This window comes from Callorhinus ursinus, unplaced genomic scaffold (assembly GCF_003265705.2).
Source record: "Callorhinus ursinus isolate GAN/ISIS: 27379988/994484 unplaced genomic scaffold, GSC_fseal_2.0 scaffold25, whole genome shotgun sequence".
NCBI classification, from domain to species: domain Eukaryota; kingdom Metazoa; phylum Chordata; class Mammalia; order Carnivora; family Otariidae; genus Callorhinus; species Callorhinus ursinus.
In genome coordinates, this window is record NW_027397087.1 from 5,853,173 (window position 1) to 5,868,845 (window position 15,673).

At 47.9% G+C, this 15,673-nt stretch overlaps 1 protein-coding gene across 1 annotated transcript in view; it reads right to left on the reverse strand.

Annotated features, from left to right (window-relative positions):
* The window catches only part of RASGRP1 (RAS guanyl releasing protein 1), a 76,237-nt gene extending 63,949 nt beyond the window's left edge, over window positions 1-12,288 (reverse strand). Inside the window, exons 1-2 of the mRNA XM_025884605.2 lie at window positions 12,074-12,288; window positions 7,470-7,654 (exon numbers count right to left, since the gene is read on the reverse strand). Coding sequence (XP_025740390.1) covers window positions 7,470-7,654; window positions 12,074-12,108 — 220 coding nt within the window. The 5' untranslated portion in view covers window positions 12,109-12,288. The remainder of the gene's footprint in view (window positions 1-7,469; window positions 7,655-12,073) is intronic.
* Window positions 12,289-15,673: the final 3,385 nt, after the last annotated feature.

Below are 15,673 nucleotides of genomic sequence, written 5' to 3' on the forward strand. Positions count from 1 at the left end.
AACTTATGAAAACATACTCAGCAGAAGCTTGGTTTTATATATATCAGTAGTACCTGTTACCACACAGCCGGAAAATGGAGGCAAATGATTACACTGATGGAATCAGAAACAAGAGACAACATATAATACATGAAGAACAAAGGTCACAAAACTGAGGATGGGCTGGTCAGAAATAAGGGATAGTTTAATGATGGAGAATTTTTAGAGGAGGTAAATTAAAACAAAAACAAAAACAGATAGCTTCAACTCCAGAATAAGACTCCCTGAGTTTTAATTTTTAAGTTCCACTGTCGCTTTATGACAAATTTTCAACTTCACTGATGTTTGATTTCCTTATTTCTACGTTCCTTTTCTTTGAGGAGCACATGGAGTTGTTTTATAGGATACTTACACAAAAGAAGACAAAGGATGGTAAATAGTTACTTCTCCTAATTAGGTGATACAAAATAACATTTCTGGTTTTCAGCTCTTCTTCCCACAGACACTTTGCTATGTAAGGTACCTTCTGTAGCTGGAAGGAGGTAGTGTGCTGAAAAACGGTTAACAATCGCCTCTCCAGCGGGAGCCTGGGTGGCTCAGTCGTTAAGCGACTGCCTTCGGCTCAGGTCATGATCCCAGAGTCCTGGGATCGAGTCCCACATCGGGCTCCCTGCTCAGCGGGGAGTCTGCTTCTCCCTCTGACCCTCTCCCCTCTCATGCTGTTTCTCTCTCTCTCAAATAAATAAAATCTTAAAAAAACAAAACAAAAAACAATTGCCTCTCCGGGAGTAGGGTTCAACAGGAAATCCTGATGAGTAGCATTTGTCTATTTCCAGGGTGTAAATATTCCCAACCCAGGCAACCTCCAGCTACCAGCCTGATTTCAGGGAACATGAGGCGGGAGGAGGTGCACATACCACAGCATACCACCACGCGGCATCCATACTGTGTGGATACAACGGGCAAAACCTCAAGAGCCCAAAGAATAGTAAAATGTGGTCATACATTAGAAAATGATGAGTTTGAGGACTTCTTACCTTCATTTTTAATATAATTGTAAGTTTACATAATTTAATTTTTAACGGTGGTTGTGTCTAACAACTGGCTTAAGAACTCCTGAGAATGTAACACTGCTTTTGCAGGTTAAGAAGACTTTCAGGACTGTTACAGCACCGAATCGACTGTGGTGCCCAGGAAGCTGGCCCTGCTCACACTCCGTCTTTCCCCAACGGGGTGCCAGCCCAAACTACCTGCAGAACACGACACACAGTCCAGCAGCCGGAACTGCTCCAGGCATAAGAGGGTAGATCCTGAGAGCAGGAGATGGGCCTGGGGGTGGGCCCCTCTGCGGCCTCTGCCCAATCCCGGCTGTTTCGGCCAAATACTGCCAACATCGCGTTTGCTTTCACACCATTTCCTACTGTGTTTCCACCATGGACTTCAGAACCTTCATGTCAACATGCGGCTTTAAAAAACCTGTTGGAAAAGTGGCACGTTCTTTCTTTTTTTTTTTTTTTTTAAGATTTTATTTATTTATTTGACAGAGAGAGAGCACAAGCAGGGGGAGCAGCAGGCAGAGGGAGAAGCAGGCTCCCTGCTGAGCAGGGAGCTCGATGTGGGGCTTGCTCCCAGGACCCTGGGATCATGACCTGAGCCGAAGGCAGATGCTTAACGACTGAGCCACCCAGGCATCCCAGAAAAATGGCACTTTTGGGAAATACTCAGACGAAGCACCTCTCCTGCTTCCTAGCATAGCCACTACCTCCAAGCCTCTGAAGAACAAGAATACAACAGGGAGCAAGGCCCTAACGCACCCCAGTAAACTGGTCTAAGTGTGGCTTACAGGTGGAAATGCAGACAAGGAACACTGCCTTTGAGTGCAAAGAACCAAAGTGTAGTTGTCACAGACGCCCACGCTGCTTATTTTCATGGCCCAACAACTGACAGGCAGGAAGTTTTGAAGGGAGCCTGCGCAACTGAGAAGGGCTAGCAAGTGTGCTAGAGAACAGTATTTCTCAAGATCAACTCACGGGTCACCTCCCTCGAAACCAGTGACTGCGGACTGAATGAAAACTCTCTGGAGCTAATCTTCAAGAATCTGAATGAACACACCCCCTGATGATTACTGCTCAAGTTCAATTGGAGAACCCCCGGTAGAGTAGAAAGAACGAGAGCCTCAGAGTTCAGATCCCAGCAGCTCTCCCACTAATGAAGTGGGCCACTTTCCACGGGTTATGTAACATCCCCGAGCTTCAGTGTCCTATTAATTAAAAAATAGGGTTGTTGTGAAGATTCACGGGCCCAGTTCAGGTAAAGGCCCAGCACCCTACACAGCCCACAGTAAGTGTCCAGCCACCGTCTGTCTGTCTGTCTCTCAGCAGTAACCCTTATCTCTCTGGATGGACTTAGCGAACTAAAACGCTCCGGATTCCTGAGACACTGTCAACCTTACGCACTGACATTTTTCTATCACAGAGGGAGGACTGCCGTGAACACCACCACAGAGAAGAGCACAGATTAGAGTGAGGGGGATCTCCCACCTCTTCCTCTTGAGCCTGGCAATCACTGTACCTCACATCCATGAGAGGGCAGACACATCAGGCTAGGGCATCGGGTGCTGCCAGCCTGTCGAAGACACAGCAAAGACACTCCTTGGAATCAACAGCATCTTGATCACAGAATGCTAATGCCCTCCAGGGGGCTAACAACAGTCATGTCTGGCAGCTGCTCTGTGGCCTAGAAGCCTTCAACATGGGTGCCCCAAGGACCATTCTTTACATGTGACACCCCAGCACCTGGGGGTTCCCCTGAGGAGGCTACTGGGTCAGCTCTGGTCTTCTTCACAAAGGATCTATTGTCCACAATGGACAGGGCTTTGAGGCCCTTCTTGACACTTGGCTTTGTTCCTTGGAGCTGCCCATTCTTGGGTCTGAATGCCCTTCAAGATCATGGCCCTGGGCTTCTGGTCATTTGTCCTCGTTGCCTCTGGGCACCTCACTTCGGTGCACAGGCTCTAAGTTGCAGAGGGGAACTGTGTGCAGTCCCAACAAATGTGTGATTGCCTTCTTTGGCTCCGATTTTAAACAGTAGGTGTTTTGCCATTAATAAGCTGAGGTCTATAAAATGCTTTCAACGTCTAAGTGTTTCATTAGTTTGGGAGGTCTTCGTACAGCATTAGTACAATGCCTAAGGTAATTTTAATCAACACTTTGTTCAAGATAGAATTTCAGGCAGACATAGATACATGGGGTCCAATGAATATTTCTCATATTGAAGGGAGTTTAATTTCTCATCTGGGGGAGCCCAGGCCTGCAGAACGTGGGCACAGGGTTGAGGCCTGTTCTGTGTCCCCTGCACGAAGGGAGGCCTTCCTGGGAGAGGGGTCTGAGTGCGCCCCAGCTCAGGTCACAAGTGGCTGTTGGGGACAGAGGAAAAAGCACATGAGCAGCATGTTTTCTCTCTAGACTGGGGGCATGAGGCAAATGGCCTCAGTCCTCAGAGGCTCAATTTATCTTCTCGTTCGTCCAATGGAGACAATACCACCTGACCTGACAATTTCAGAGTTGTTTTGTATTTAAAAGAAAATCAATACATATGGAACTCCAAGAAAAAATAAACAACACTTCATAAATAGAAGATACTAGCTAAGCTGCATTTCCCTTCACACTGACAGGTATGACAAAGATGCTGAATATCCTCCTACACCCCACCTGGGAGCAGGAGGGTTCCTTGCTGAGGGTCCCTTTCTGGGACATGTTTGCAGTTTTCTTTCTGATGCTGCTGAAAGCTGTCTTGCATGCAGAATGGAACAGGGGAAGAGTTTTGTGAATTTGGACATGTGAAGCCTTCCGTTTGGCCCCAAATGCTGGCAGCCCTCTTAAAAAGTGAAAACATTAAAAACCAGATGATCTCATAGGTCTTTTCTATCCCAGAAACAGATGGTGTGATTCACATATGTTTGACATAAATGTACCAGGTTGTGATGATTTGCCTCATTATGCTCAGCTGAAGAGTAGATTAACGAGCAGTAATATGACGAAAAGATAAAGCATGACCTCTGATTACAACAGAAGGTGGGAGTGGGTTGTTTCACGGTTGAAGCAGTGAACTATGACTCAAGGCTCTGAGTTTCTAATCACAGGTCTGTAAACTTGTCTGTGACAATGGGAGGCTCACCGGAGGCCTTCAAGAATATGCTTTGTTTGTATGTGCTGGTCACCCACCCTTAAAAGCATTGTAATAAGTCCTTCCTCTGAGAACAGTGTGGGTGGTAATTAATGGTTAATAATACTAGAGCGGCATCAGTAAAGATGCTAAATCCAAATGTCCATGATGCCTTAGACAGTATTCAGATTATTACCTAGAGATGCTAGAAAAACACAAATCCCCCAGTTTCGAGAAGGTCTCTGTTGCTTTTCCCCTCAAAGTCAACCATCTACCTTGACCAGCACTGTCCAACAGACTTTCTGCCATGATGGAAATCGTTTCCATGCACTCTGTCCAGCAGCAGCTACCACTTGCGGCTACTGAGCACCTGAAATATGGCTAGTGAAGCTTACTAGGAAATGTCGCAAGGAACTACATTTTACATGTGATTTAATTTTAATTAATTGAAATGTATATGTAAGTAGCCACATCTGGCTAATGGCTACTATATTGGGCAGCTCAGCTCTAGCTAATTCAAACCTCCACAAAGGACCTGCATGAAGGCGAGGTTGAGAAGGCAGGACAAAGTAAATTAACTAATTGGTCTTTATGCTCAAAACAGGCTTTTTTTCCTTTTTTTTCCCCAAGTTGGTCCGAGAGTGGCTGAAGCCAGAGTCTGAAGTGCGAGATTACCAAAACAACAAAACAATTTCCCTACCTTTCCATACTATTTCCCTCTCTTTTCACAGGTTTTAAAATGAGAAAGCATCTAAACTCATTAACAAAAAGCTAAGCTAGATTTGCTTTATGCTACAGAAAATAACCAGTAAGATAAGGTTCGAGAGAAACATGAGGCTCGCTCTGTACTATTTTTGGATCACCTCTGAGGAGACCTGCAGAAGCACAAGCAGGCATTTCACCCTGGATTGTTCTTTGTCAAGGGCTGCTAGCGATCCCCAGCTCGGCTCGCCTCGGTAGTTCAAGCTCCGCTCCCCTTCCCCACTACACACGGCTGGGACAACCCAGGACTCAAAATCACTGTGCGTCTCCTGCTCCCTCCAGACACAGCAAGTCTTTTCTTTTTCACCTCTTTCATATAAATTTCTGCGGCACGAAACGGTGTAGTACGTACTATGCAAAACCTTGAGATCTTACTTTCCCACTGCAATCCCATGGCCAGAGGGCTGTGAGGACAGTGGCTGTTCTCACCCTTGAAGTAAATTTCCTCAAACTCTACGTGTGTAATTTATTCTTCCTGCACGCCTTAGCTGATTATTGCCTTGCCTCGTGTATCCTATTTTTTTCCTGAACGGTGCATCTCTCAGGTCTTCTAAGCTCTAATAAAGGAACAGGGGTCTGTCTGGTCACCATAATTCCCCTTGTGCACTGCCCAGCATGTGTCAGATGCAATGAGGGGCTTCCTGAGCATGGATGAAAGACTACTGGACTCAATGGGATTTGTACAGCTTTTGGATGTTAACATACTTTTTTCAGGTCAACATATTCCAGAAAACAATGGATCTTATGCCCTGTAGGATTTGTTGAGGGTGGTGGATTAGGCTTGGTTCTTTTGGGGAAGGACTTCAGAATTGGTCCTGGATTTCTCAGGCTGATGTCATGATTATTAGAGGTTAGGAAAACAGCCTTGACCTCAGCCAGCAGTTGCTGAATTGGCACACGAGGAAGAAAGCATGATAAATACCATTTCTCCGTCCCTGTTTTCTCAACAGTGAAATGGAGAAAGAATAAAAATCCTTATTCCTGAAACAGTTCACAGTGCCCTGCGACAGAATAGTACATAAAACTCCCAAGACTCTGTGAGGAACTCTGCAGTTTATTCCAGTGGGGAGTGAGTTGAAAGTAATGTGCACGATGAACAAGGCTGCTCACGGCCATATGCCCCCCTGTCTCCTGAATTCTAGTTCACCTCCTTGCCTGTGTGTTTTCTAAAACTATTTAAGAATAGAAAACCACTCACTTTGCTCCCAAAGTCATTCGTAACTGAACGATTAGAGTGTAAATAGAAATTGAATTAAAATTTGAGACTAACCCAGTAATAACAAAAATGTTCCCTCTTTTCCAAGTTAAAAAAAAAAGGCTACAATAAAGCAGTGATTCTCAAAGTGGGTTCTTGGATTAGCTGCATCAGCATCACCTGTTAGAACGTGTTAGAAATGTAAATTCTTGAGCCACCCCAGACCCACCAGAGCAGAAACTTTGGGGGCAAGGCCCAGCAATCTATTAAAAAATGACCAACACCTCCATGTGATTTAAACCAATGTTGAAATCATCAAAACCATTCAATGTTGTACTAGAGTATACCAAGCAGTAAACATGTCCAGCCCTAGAACCAATCCCTAGTTCTGAATTCTAAACAATCTACGTGTCATGCTGCCTGGCATCTGCTCAAGCCTCCCCTACACTCCCCAGGAGGGTCTACGAGGGCCTGGGCTGGGGAGGCACTTCTGAGCTGAACTACCTGTACATATACCCTTCAGGGTGGGAGACAGAGGGACTCAAAGGGGGCACAGATTAGGGGGGACAGTGATGCTGGAAATCTATGAATTTTCCATCAATTTTAATCATTCCTTTTTTGGAGGGGAGCCAATATTTAGTACTTTTCAATCACTATTTCACAAATAACAATCTCACAAAAGACAGTGCTTATAAAATTTTAAAAAAATGGCATCTTTGCAGATAATTGCTTGTGAGCTACCCTAAGTGGTGCATCCCTCACACTGCATGACAGCATGCAGCATTCTAGATAATTCACTGTCAGTGTGTGTCTGTCTGCTTATTCCTCAGATCCTTGACCATCAAGCACAATACTTATTAACCAGTACCTTCCAGTCACAGCCATTCTGGCTTTACCCTGCCCTTCCCTAGTCCATCACAACTAGCCTCCAATTCTAAGGGGAATTATGAAACTTTACTGTCCCCAAGACCCAAAGTCTTTCAAACTTGTCTGATAACAGTGTTTGCTCAGGGAACCAAGTCTTTGTGTGCCCTAAGAACACAAGGGTGGAAAGACGTCCAAGCACCAGATGCACAGTAGCATTTTATGAGATTTTTCATCATGAGAAAAACCTCCGTCCCAAGAAAAATGGAAACGCAAACTCTCCTCAGTAACTTTTCTCCCTTGAAATCACACCTCTCATCACGACCTATTACACCCACACAGTCACGTGCCTTAGGCACTGCACACGGTCTCCAACATTTCAAAGGCTCAAAAGATATTTTTAAAGCCAAAATACCATCTAGGTTGCTATTCTACAAAGCAACTTTTTAGGGAAGAACAAAGTAACATAGAGATTTTTATGCATGTGGGCAGTTAGCCAACTCACCGAAAGATTGAATGCAGCTGTCGATGAGATCGTCCAGGCTGGCTCCTTTGGCTAAATGTCCCAGAGACACCATCATTCGGAACTGGGTGATCTGGGCCAGGCTGGGATGGGAGGGGACAGGGCTGCCGGCTGGCTTCGCTTCTAGTCTTGCTTTGGTAGCAGCTCTGCAGCCATGACACGGTTTCCTGGGGGAAAAGAGGAGAGGCACTGAGTGTGAGCCGAGCAGCCAGGGGACGGACAAACTGGCAGCTCCAAGCTCTGAAGGCAGATTGGACAGGAAAGGAGTAGAGGTAAGACAATTAATCCTGAGAGTTGGGCTGACAGAAGACCCTCCCACTTGGCAAATGCACCCAATGGACTGGTTGGCTGTTAAAGAGAGATCTCCCAAGCCAATAATGAGGTGAGATTTCCCAGCTGCAACAAGGGCTCTTCATCATGGGGTTGGAATTGCTTTGGCCTGCTGGCTCCAGCTCCTGAAGGGGAGAGGCAGAGGCAAGACCATCTTGGCAGTCCTTAGCTCCTAGCAATAATTGATTTTAGTGGGGAGTCCACTGACTTGGTTCTGAAGAATCGTCGAATTCGGTCTCATCTTCAGCTAAATTCACTCATCTTGAGCAATGCCAGAGATGCTACAGAAGGCCAGGTAGCCCCAGAAACACCTCTGGACTTTGTGGGACAAGTCGAAGACTAAGGACTCGTGTGCAGCGGAGAGGATTCATGGTGGTGGATTTAGATTTTAAGCTAATCCTACCTTTCTCACAAATCTTGGATTTAAGATTCTGCTTTTCATTGCTGATAATACAGGCAATCACTGAGTAATTTTTCACCACCAAATATCATTTTATTAAGTCCTTACTGATTAAAAAAAAAAAAACAGAACTAAAGGGAGCTGTATTCCAGAACTGAATGTGAAAGGACAAGTCTGGATCTGGAAATGGCTTAGGAGTCCAATAGGGCACCCTCATTCACTCTCACTTAGCTTTATCTTTGCTCATGACCTCACGAGTACAGGTCAAGTTGTTTGCAAAAGGATACATGAAAGTTAACTATGCATTTTACTTTCCTTCCCATTTAAACACACATACACACAGATACATATCTATAACCTTTTCAGGTTTAATAGTGATGGGTGTTGTTGCTGGTAACTTCTTTGAACACGTAATTAATTCTGTGGCTTTGGTTATTTCATAGTTTACTACCAAAGAGGAGACCAAAAAAAAAAAAAATATGTACCTCAGATCCATAACTTTAGCTACTCCCTCTGTATTTTGATAAACACATAATGGCATCAATTAGTAAGTGCTTATTCTATAAGCAAGACACTGTGATAGGCCAGAGGAGTGGGGGACCGCAGTGAGAGAGTGGAGACATGGAGGTGAGGGGTCCCTGTAAACTGTAAAAAAAAAATACTCATTATGCTGGTTGTTGCTGTTGTTGTATAAGGGTGAACGAGAAGCTCCTTAATTCAAAAATCTAGTTGGAGAGTCAGACCTAGACCATGAAAAGACAACTCTCTAAAACTTAATTGTCCTGTGGGTGTCAAGCCTAAGAAGTGTGATGTTCTTAGAGGAGAGAGAACCAGTTCCAGGCAGAGTGGTGGGGGAAGCAGCTCCAAGAAGATAGCATCTCATCCAGAAGGAGCTGAAACGCTCAGATCAAAATAAAATGTTGGGGCACACATGGATTTTGGGAAACCAGCTATAAGATCGTGTACTGAACTCTGGGCCACTCTCAGTCCACAGCCAGACTAGTAGAAGGAAGGAAGGACTAGTGGAAGGAAGACCATGCCCTTTGAGCTCTGTTTCAAACTAGCTCCAGGGCGCTATCTAGCAGTGGCCACTGGACTCTGCTTTTGACCTGGGGTGAGGCCTGGGAAATTGCCTTAATGACTGGCTTCTGAGAATCTACTAACCCAAGGAAGTGATTTCTGAAAGATCAAGTTGGTGTTACAGGACTTGATCAAGTTTCTGACCATTACTGATTTTTATCTAGGCACTGTGATAACCCCAGGATCAGATCAGTATCTGAAAATAAGAGAAAATAATGAGCATAATCAATTGAGTACCTATGATATGGCAAAAAAAAAAAATGGTTTTTAAAGCTGATAGCCCAGAATGATCTTATCTCCATTTCATGAAGTTGAAACTGAATCTAAAAGCTACTAAATGACACAGCCAAAGTTGTGTAACTCATACGTGCTAGATCTGGGATTTGTACCTGGTGCCTCTCTGGCTTTATTTAATAAATATTTACTGTGCCTGGAACCATGCGCTCTTTGCTACATGAGAATCAGCAAGTAGACGGTCACAGAGGGGCTGGAAAATTCAAGACAAAAAAATCCTCCAAAAGCATAGCTAATAACCTAAAGGCTGAATCCCAGGCCTTATTCCTCCTGCAGACCCCTGGAACAGTCCTCAGACCCCAGAGCTGGGCAGACTCTTCACGGTCATTTTCCACTTTCATATATACGTGGGGAGGTCCAGGCTCTCAGAAAGGCAATGTCACCGGCCACTGGTGCGGCGGCTGGTAGAAGCCAGGCCTCCTGTGCCCTACGCCTTTCTCCCCAGCCAGGCTCCCTTCCCTTCCTGAAAGTACTGGCAACTCTCTAAACCTGGTGCTGGGTGTCCAGTGGAAACGGTCAGCCTCTGCCTTCACTGCTGCCTGTTCACCATGAAGACCTCCACCCAAGGCAAAGCGGGGAAAGATGAAGCTGGCCCCGGAGAGGAAGCGACTGCTACTGGAGGCTTTGTCTCCACATACCTCTTCCGCCCCTGGGGCTGGGAGGTGTTAACTCCAGTCTCTCAACTGTTGGATCCTGGGAAAATTCCATTTTCTCTCTCGGTTGGTGGTATCGACCACTGAGGACTCTGAAAACTGCCCCCGGCTCTAATTCTAGTCACATCTCCTAATGTCAGCAGGAGGGGAAACCACTTTGGGTCCCAACGTGATTCTCAGAGGTAGATGCTTTTACCAGAATATAAGAGGGACGAGGGGAGATTCAAGTAGAAAGCAGCAGCATGAAGGGAGTATTCAGGTTGGGGGCAGGAAGGGAAAGTGAGAGACCTCATCTGGGAGTCTGGAGGCCAGACAGGCTCAGAGGCTCGGGGGCCTGAGACACCAGGGAGAAGAGATGCTACTAAAAACCGAACTGCAACCTGAGAGGTCTGGGGAAATGGGGTTATCTGCACCATAAACTAGGAAACTCTGCTCTTTTTGCTGACAGTCTTGACTGGCTGCTTCCTGGCAAACCTGCAAACCACTCTCTTTTCTGGTGAAATGGCTTCATGTAAGGATGTAGGAAATGTTTCATTACAGGCATATCTAAAGGTATTAAACAATCCACAGAAAGAATAGTCTAAATTTCCAAAGGCATATTTTTAAAGGACTGTAGCCAAATGTCCTCACCTAAATTTAAAAAAAAAGGGAGGGGATGGCGAGAGAAACAGATTAACTTGAAAGTGTTTTCTGAGACTATGAGCAGCCAAGGCCGCGTGGGGTTTGCCGCAGGAAGCTGTCAAAACTCCGAACGGGTTCAGGTCAAATCCTGTCCAGGCACCGTTGCCTCCGTGGAGGGCACACACACTTTCGGGTTGAACTTTTTATGAAATCTAGCCAAGAAGAGGAAAGGATGAAATGGAGGAAGAGAACACAGATTTCCCCAACTTTCTCTGCAGTGGAAGGTAGCTTTAGTTGGCTTCTGGTGAGGGTCCTTCCCAGTTCTCTCCTCTCCCTCAGCCCCATAGTATAGACGCAGTGTAATTTACCGACGCCCACCCCCCTTCCCCAATCTAGCTGAAGGTGCAGTGCTATACCCTCGGGGCAAACACCCCCTTGGTTGGGGGAATGCAGAAAAGGCCAAGAACCTTTGGCTCCAGAAAGTCCAGCAGGTTAAAGCTTCCTGCCCCTCCCGGGCCTGTCTGTGAGGGCTGGGCACAGCGCAGTCACACCGGGGTCCACGTGGAGGGAGTTGGGCAGAGCACAACTGGTATGCTGTGCTCAGGCTCCCCCGGCTCTAGGGGGACACGCTCCAAGTTGCCTGGCCCCTCCAGGCCTCTTTCTCCTGCCAAGAGACTTTGCACTATCACTCTTCCTTCATCTTCAAGACCCTCCTAAAACATCTCTCTAGAATCGCCGTTCGGGGGAGAGGGGGGTATAGTTTCCACCCAGAGGGCTGTATGTTTCGGGGACCTCGCAAATGCCACCGGCCTTTCTGGGCCTTGCCCGGGATCCACAGGACCGGGAGAGGCCGCCAGGTGGCGCTGCCCGAGCCCCGCGCCCGCAGCAGGTGCGGATTTTGCGGAAAGTCCGCGAGTAGGAGACCCAGGTGCCGGACGCCGAGCAGCAGGGGAGGAGGGGGGATCGGTGCAACTCCGGAGCTCGCCGCGCGCGCAACCCAGCTCCCTGCCCCACTTGCCCGGCGCGCCGGTCTCCCCGGACTGGAGCCGAGCCCTCGGCCTGCTGCCGCTCGCACCCCGGGTCAGCAACTTCCCGTAGAAGGAGGCGCCCACGTCGTCCACCCCACTTCCCACCCCCGAGAGGGCTCAGGCGGCCGCCCGCCCCAAGAGAGGAAACTGGCGCCGCCGAGGGCCCGGGCCCTTACTCACCGCGGGGCCTCTCTCGCCTTGCCCAGGGTGCCCATGGCCACGGCCGGCGCTCCCGCGGCCGCCTCACCTACCGCGCCGGGACGGGCTCGGCGGGGCGCGGCGCATCGCCGCCACCGCCGTCGCCGCCGCCCGCGGGGCCCCTCCGCCCCCGGCCGCCCACCCGCCGCGCTCCGAGCCGGCGAGCCCGCCCGAGGCGCACCCGCAGGCACAAAGTTTCTGTGAGCGCGCCCTCTCGCCCTCACGCGCGCGCGCACTCTCGCCCGCACCAACCACCTGACACGCGCCGATGCTGTCGGTGGAGGAAACGTGTGGCGCTCTCCGGCTCCTCTGCGAAACCCGCCCCCATCACTCGCGAGCGCCCGGCGGCGCCGCCCGCCGCTCCCGGCCCCCAGCTGAAGTCTGAAGGGGCGCCGCCGAGTCGGTGTGAGCCCGAGGGCACGGGCTTCGCGGAGCGGCTCGGGGGGTGGGCTGGGGGGGGGGAGGCCGCACTTCTGTCCCGCCTCGCGGAGACCCCTGGCCCCTTCGCGGGGCCCCTTGTGTCTACCGGAGCGCCGCCGGGGGCGCGGTAGGGAACTAACACTCAGGTGTGGCTCTGCCTTAGCCTGCGCCTCCCGTGCCTTCTCGGTAGCGATTTGCAGGACTTTGGCTGGAGATCGGCGCCCTGCACCCTGCGGGAGGCGGCGGCCGTGGAGGTGCGCGCCGGAGGTGTGATCCGTATCTGGCGGGAGACAGCTGCCCAGCGTCTGTGGGTGTGGGAGATGCGGGGAGGAGTGGGAAGAACTTTCTCACGGCAGACAGGGCCAGGAATGGTGGCCCAGCTCTGCTTGTCCAAAAGATAGTGACGATAGCAGTAGCTGATTGATGGAGTGCGTTGTGCTAAAGTGCTTTCTATACGTTGCCTCGTTTAAGCCATCCCCCCAAATCCCGAGAGGTCACGGTTTTCGAGATGGGAAAATTGCAGTTTAGGGACTAACATGCCTGCCGTCACACGACTCGTAAACGGCAGAGAGAACTGTGACCTGGGCTGAGATCTGTCCAACTCCCTGTAATCGCTGCTGGACTGTCCTAATAACACACCCATTATCATTGTCACATGCCTTAATTCTGACCACAATAATAGGTCTCTTCCTAGTCAGAAAGTCCTGGACCTTAAAGTCTCCCTCTGTGATTTCATTTCTGTATTTCTTCATGTTTATATGGCACCTCCTAGAAAAAGAAGCTTACAAAGGTAACTTACAAAGGTACACAACTTACAAAAAATAGTGTGAAATAAAAAGTGAAAAATAAAGCATATAAAATGGAGCCAGAAGTGAAAGTCATTTTTTTTAAATGCACGCCCATAGAGCACTTGGCTACAAAGAGGACCAAAATTTGTTTCCCAGATTTCTAGCAGTCATCTTCAAAAGAGAGCTTTGTATAAAACTCAATTTCTGTCACATGCAAGACAAAAGAAGAAAAAACATCAACTCTTCTTAATAGTAAGACCACTACGAAATTTCTCCAGAGAATCCTCATGAACATTGGGTAATAGAACCAAGCTTTAGTCGCAGCCATATATATGGAAGGGGCATGTGGATATTTAATAGACATTAAACTATAACACTCTTCTAGACTATACTGTATTTGCATATGTATATATGTTAAATGGATGAACATACCTTTCTGTAAATGCAAAATTATATGAAAATGTGTTCATATCTACATAATAGATAGGCTATTTAGTATTTCACAATACTAAACACACATGTAGGCAGTTGCACACACCTGTACATCTGAGTTCATTACGTATATAAGTATAGAAATTATTATTCATTCAGTAACCGAGTTTCGTTGAGTTTTTCTAAAGAAAGAGGCCTACTTCTGCCTGGAAAGCATCTTTCTTTCTGGCTTCCTGAGAGTGCTGCATTCTGCGTCCAACTCTGTCTGTGCCCACCCTGAACTCTTTGATGAGGCTTTCTAGCTATTCCTACTTAAGCAATTTGTCTTTTCCAAACATCTAAAAAGATTAGAAGTGAGCTTTATCTCTTTCTTCATCTTCTGCCATGTGGTTAGTCTTCCTGGTGTTGTCTGAGGCACCTCTGACCTCAAGAACAAAGTTCTCCTTTTCTCTTGTTCTCTCTTCAGCTTCTCCTACCTCTCTGATGGGCAGTAGTCAACATCTCTATAGTAGTTGAGAAGGGTTGGGGACCATAGTCTTCCTCTGCCCACTTCTTGGGTGAGGTCATTCCTTGGGACTCTGTCATTCTTCCTCTTTTCAATCAGGTATTCATAACTGATGTCCATGGACCTTTTACTTGGCTTTTTGGTGGGTATCTGTGAAGACTCTGAAACAAAAAACACCTGCTCTTGTCAGATTTTCTAAATGATACATTACTCAAAATCGGTGTTTTTATTTTCTTCCATGACTTCAACAGGACCCATATGACTCTCCATCTGAACGTCCAACCTCAATATCTAACATCCACACCCACATTTCCAACTGGTCACCTCCCTTTAATTGCCCCAGAGGGCTTCCTCGCCATCGCCATGGCCACGTGGTGGTCTTGGCCCCCATTATGTCTGAATCTGGACATGTGTAATAAACTCGTAATTGGCTTCCCTAATTACAGGACCTCCTCTTCTCTGATCCTTCTTTCATATCACTTTCAGAGTTACCTGATCATGTCATTTCTCTGCTTCCAAACTGCCAAGGAATCCCCAGTTGCCTACAGAATAAAGTGCAAACTTGTTACCGTTGTGCCCCTTCACAACTGAACCTCGTCTGTGCAGCCTAGCCTCTGGCCATGCCCTCCCAGGAACCTGACGTCTTAGATAGCACCATGGCACTCTTGGTAATTGCTGTGCCCAGTGCCCTTGCAAGCCCCTGTGCTTTTGCTTGTGCACTTCCTTCCGCCTGCCATCTCTTTTCACCTGGTAAACACACAAAGGCACAGTTCTACCCAAAGCATGTCAAACTGGCAAGTCACCCCAGATGGCACATACAGGACTACTGCCCAGGTGCAGAGGGGTGCACACCCACCTTTCACGATCTGCCTGCTTGTGCTTGAGGAACTAATTGGCTGCCACAGCTTCTACTCTGAATAAATGTTGCCTAACATTTATTCATCCATTTAAGATATATGGTTACCGATTGCCTACTTAGCATCAGATGCTGCCCTTGGCATTGAGCCTCAGGTAGAGAACAAGACAGACAAGGTGTTACATGTCTAGCAGACAGGAATCAAGCCAACAAATGAACAAAGACGCCAAGATTTTACACTCTTGATTTGCAGGAGCTGCCACTTCAGAGGAGGGTTAGCTCCTCCCTGATGGGGACACGAGGAAGTGGCCCCAGTGAGGCCTCCACATGGACCTGTGAGGACGCAGCTGCCATGTTTAGGGGCGCACAGCTCCAGAGGAGAGTGACGAGAGATGGAGAGGGAAGGGAAGGAGCCAACGCGGAACCATCCTTTACTCTCCTGCTGAGTGCTGCTCCTATTTCTGAGACACGGAGAACTGGCCTCATTATTTTGCTGTTGTGCTGGCTCTCCTCTGCAATAGCACACCGGACGCGGTAAATCCCTGCTGCCGTTCACCTCGCACCAAGGCGAGAGGAATTGC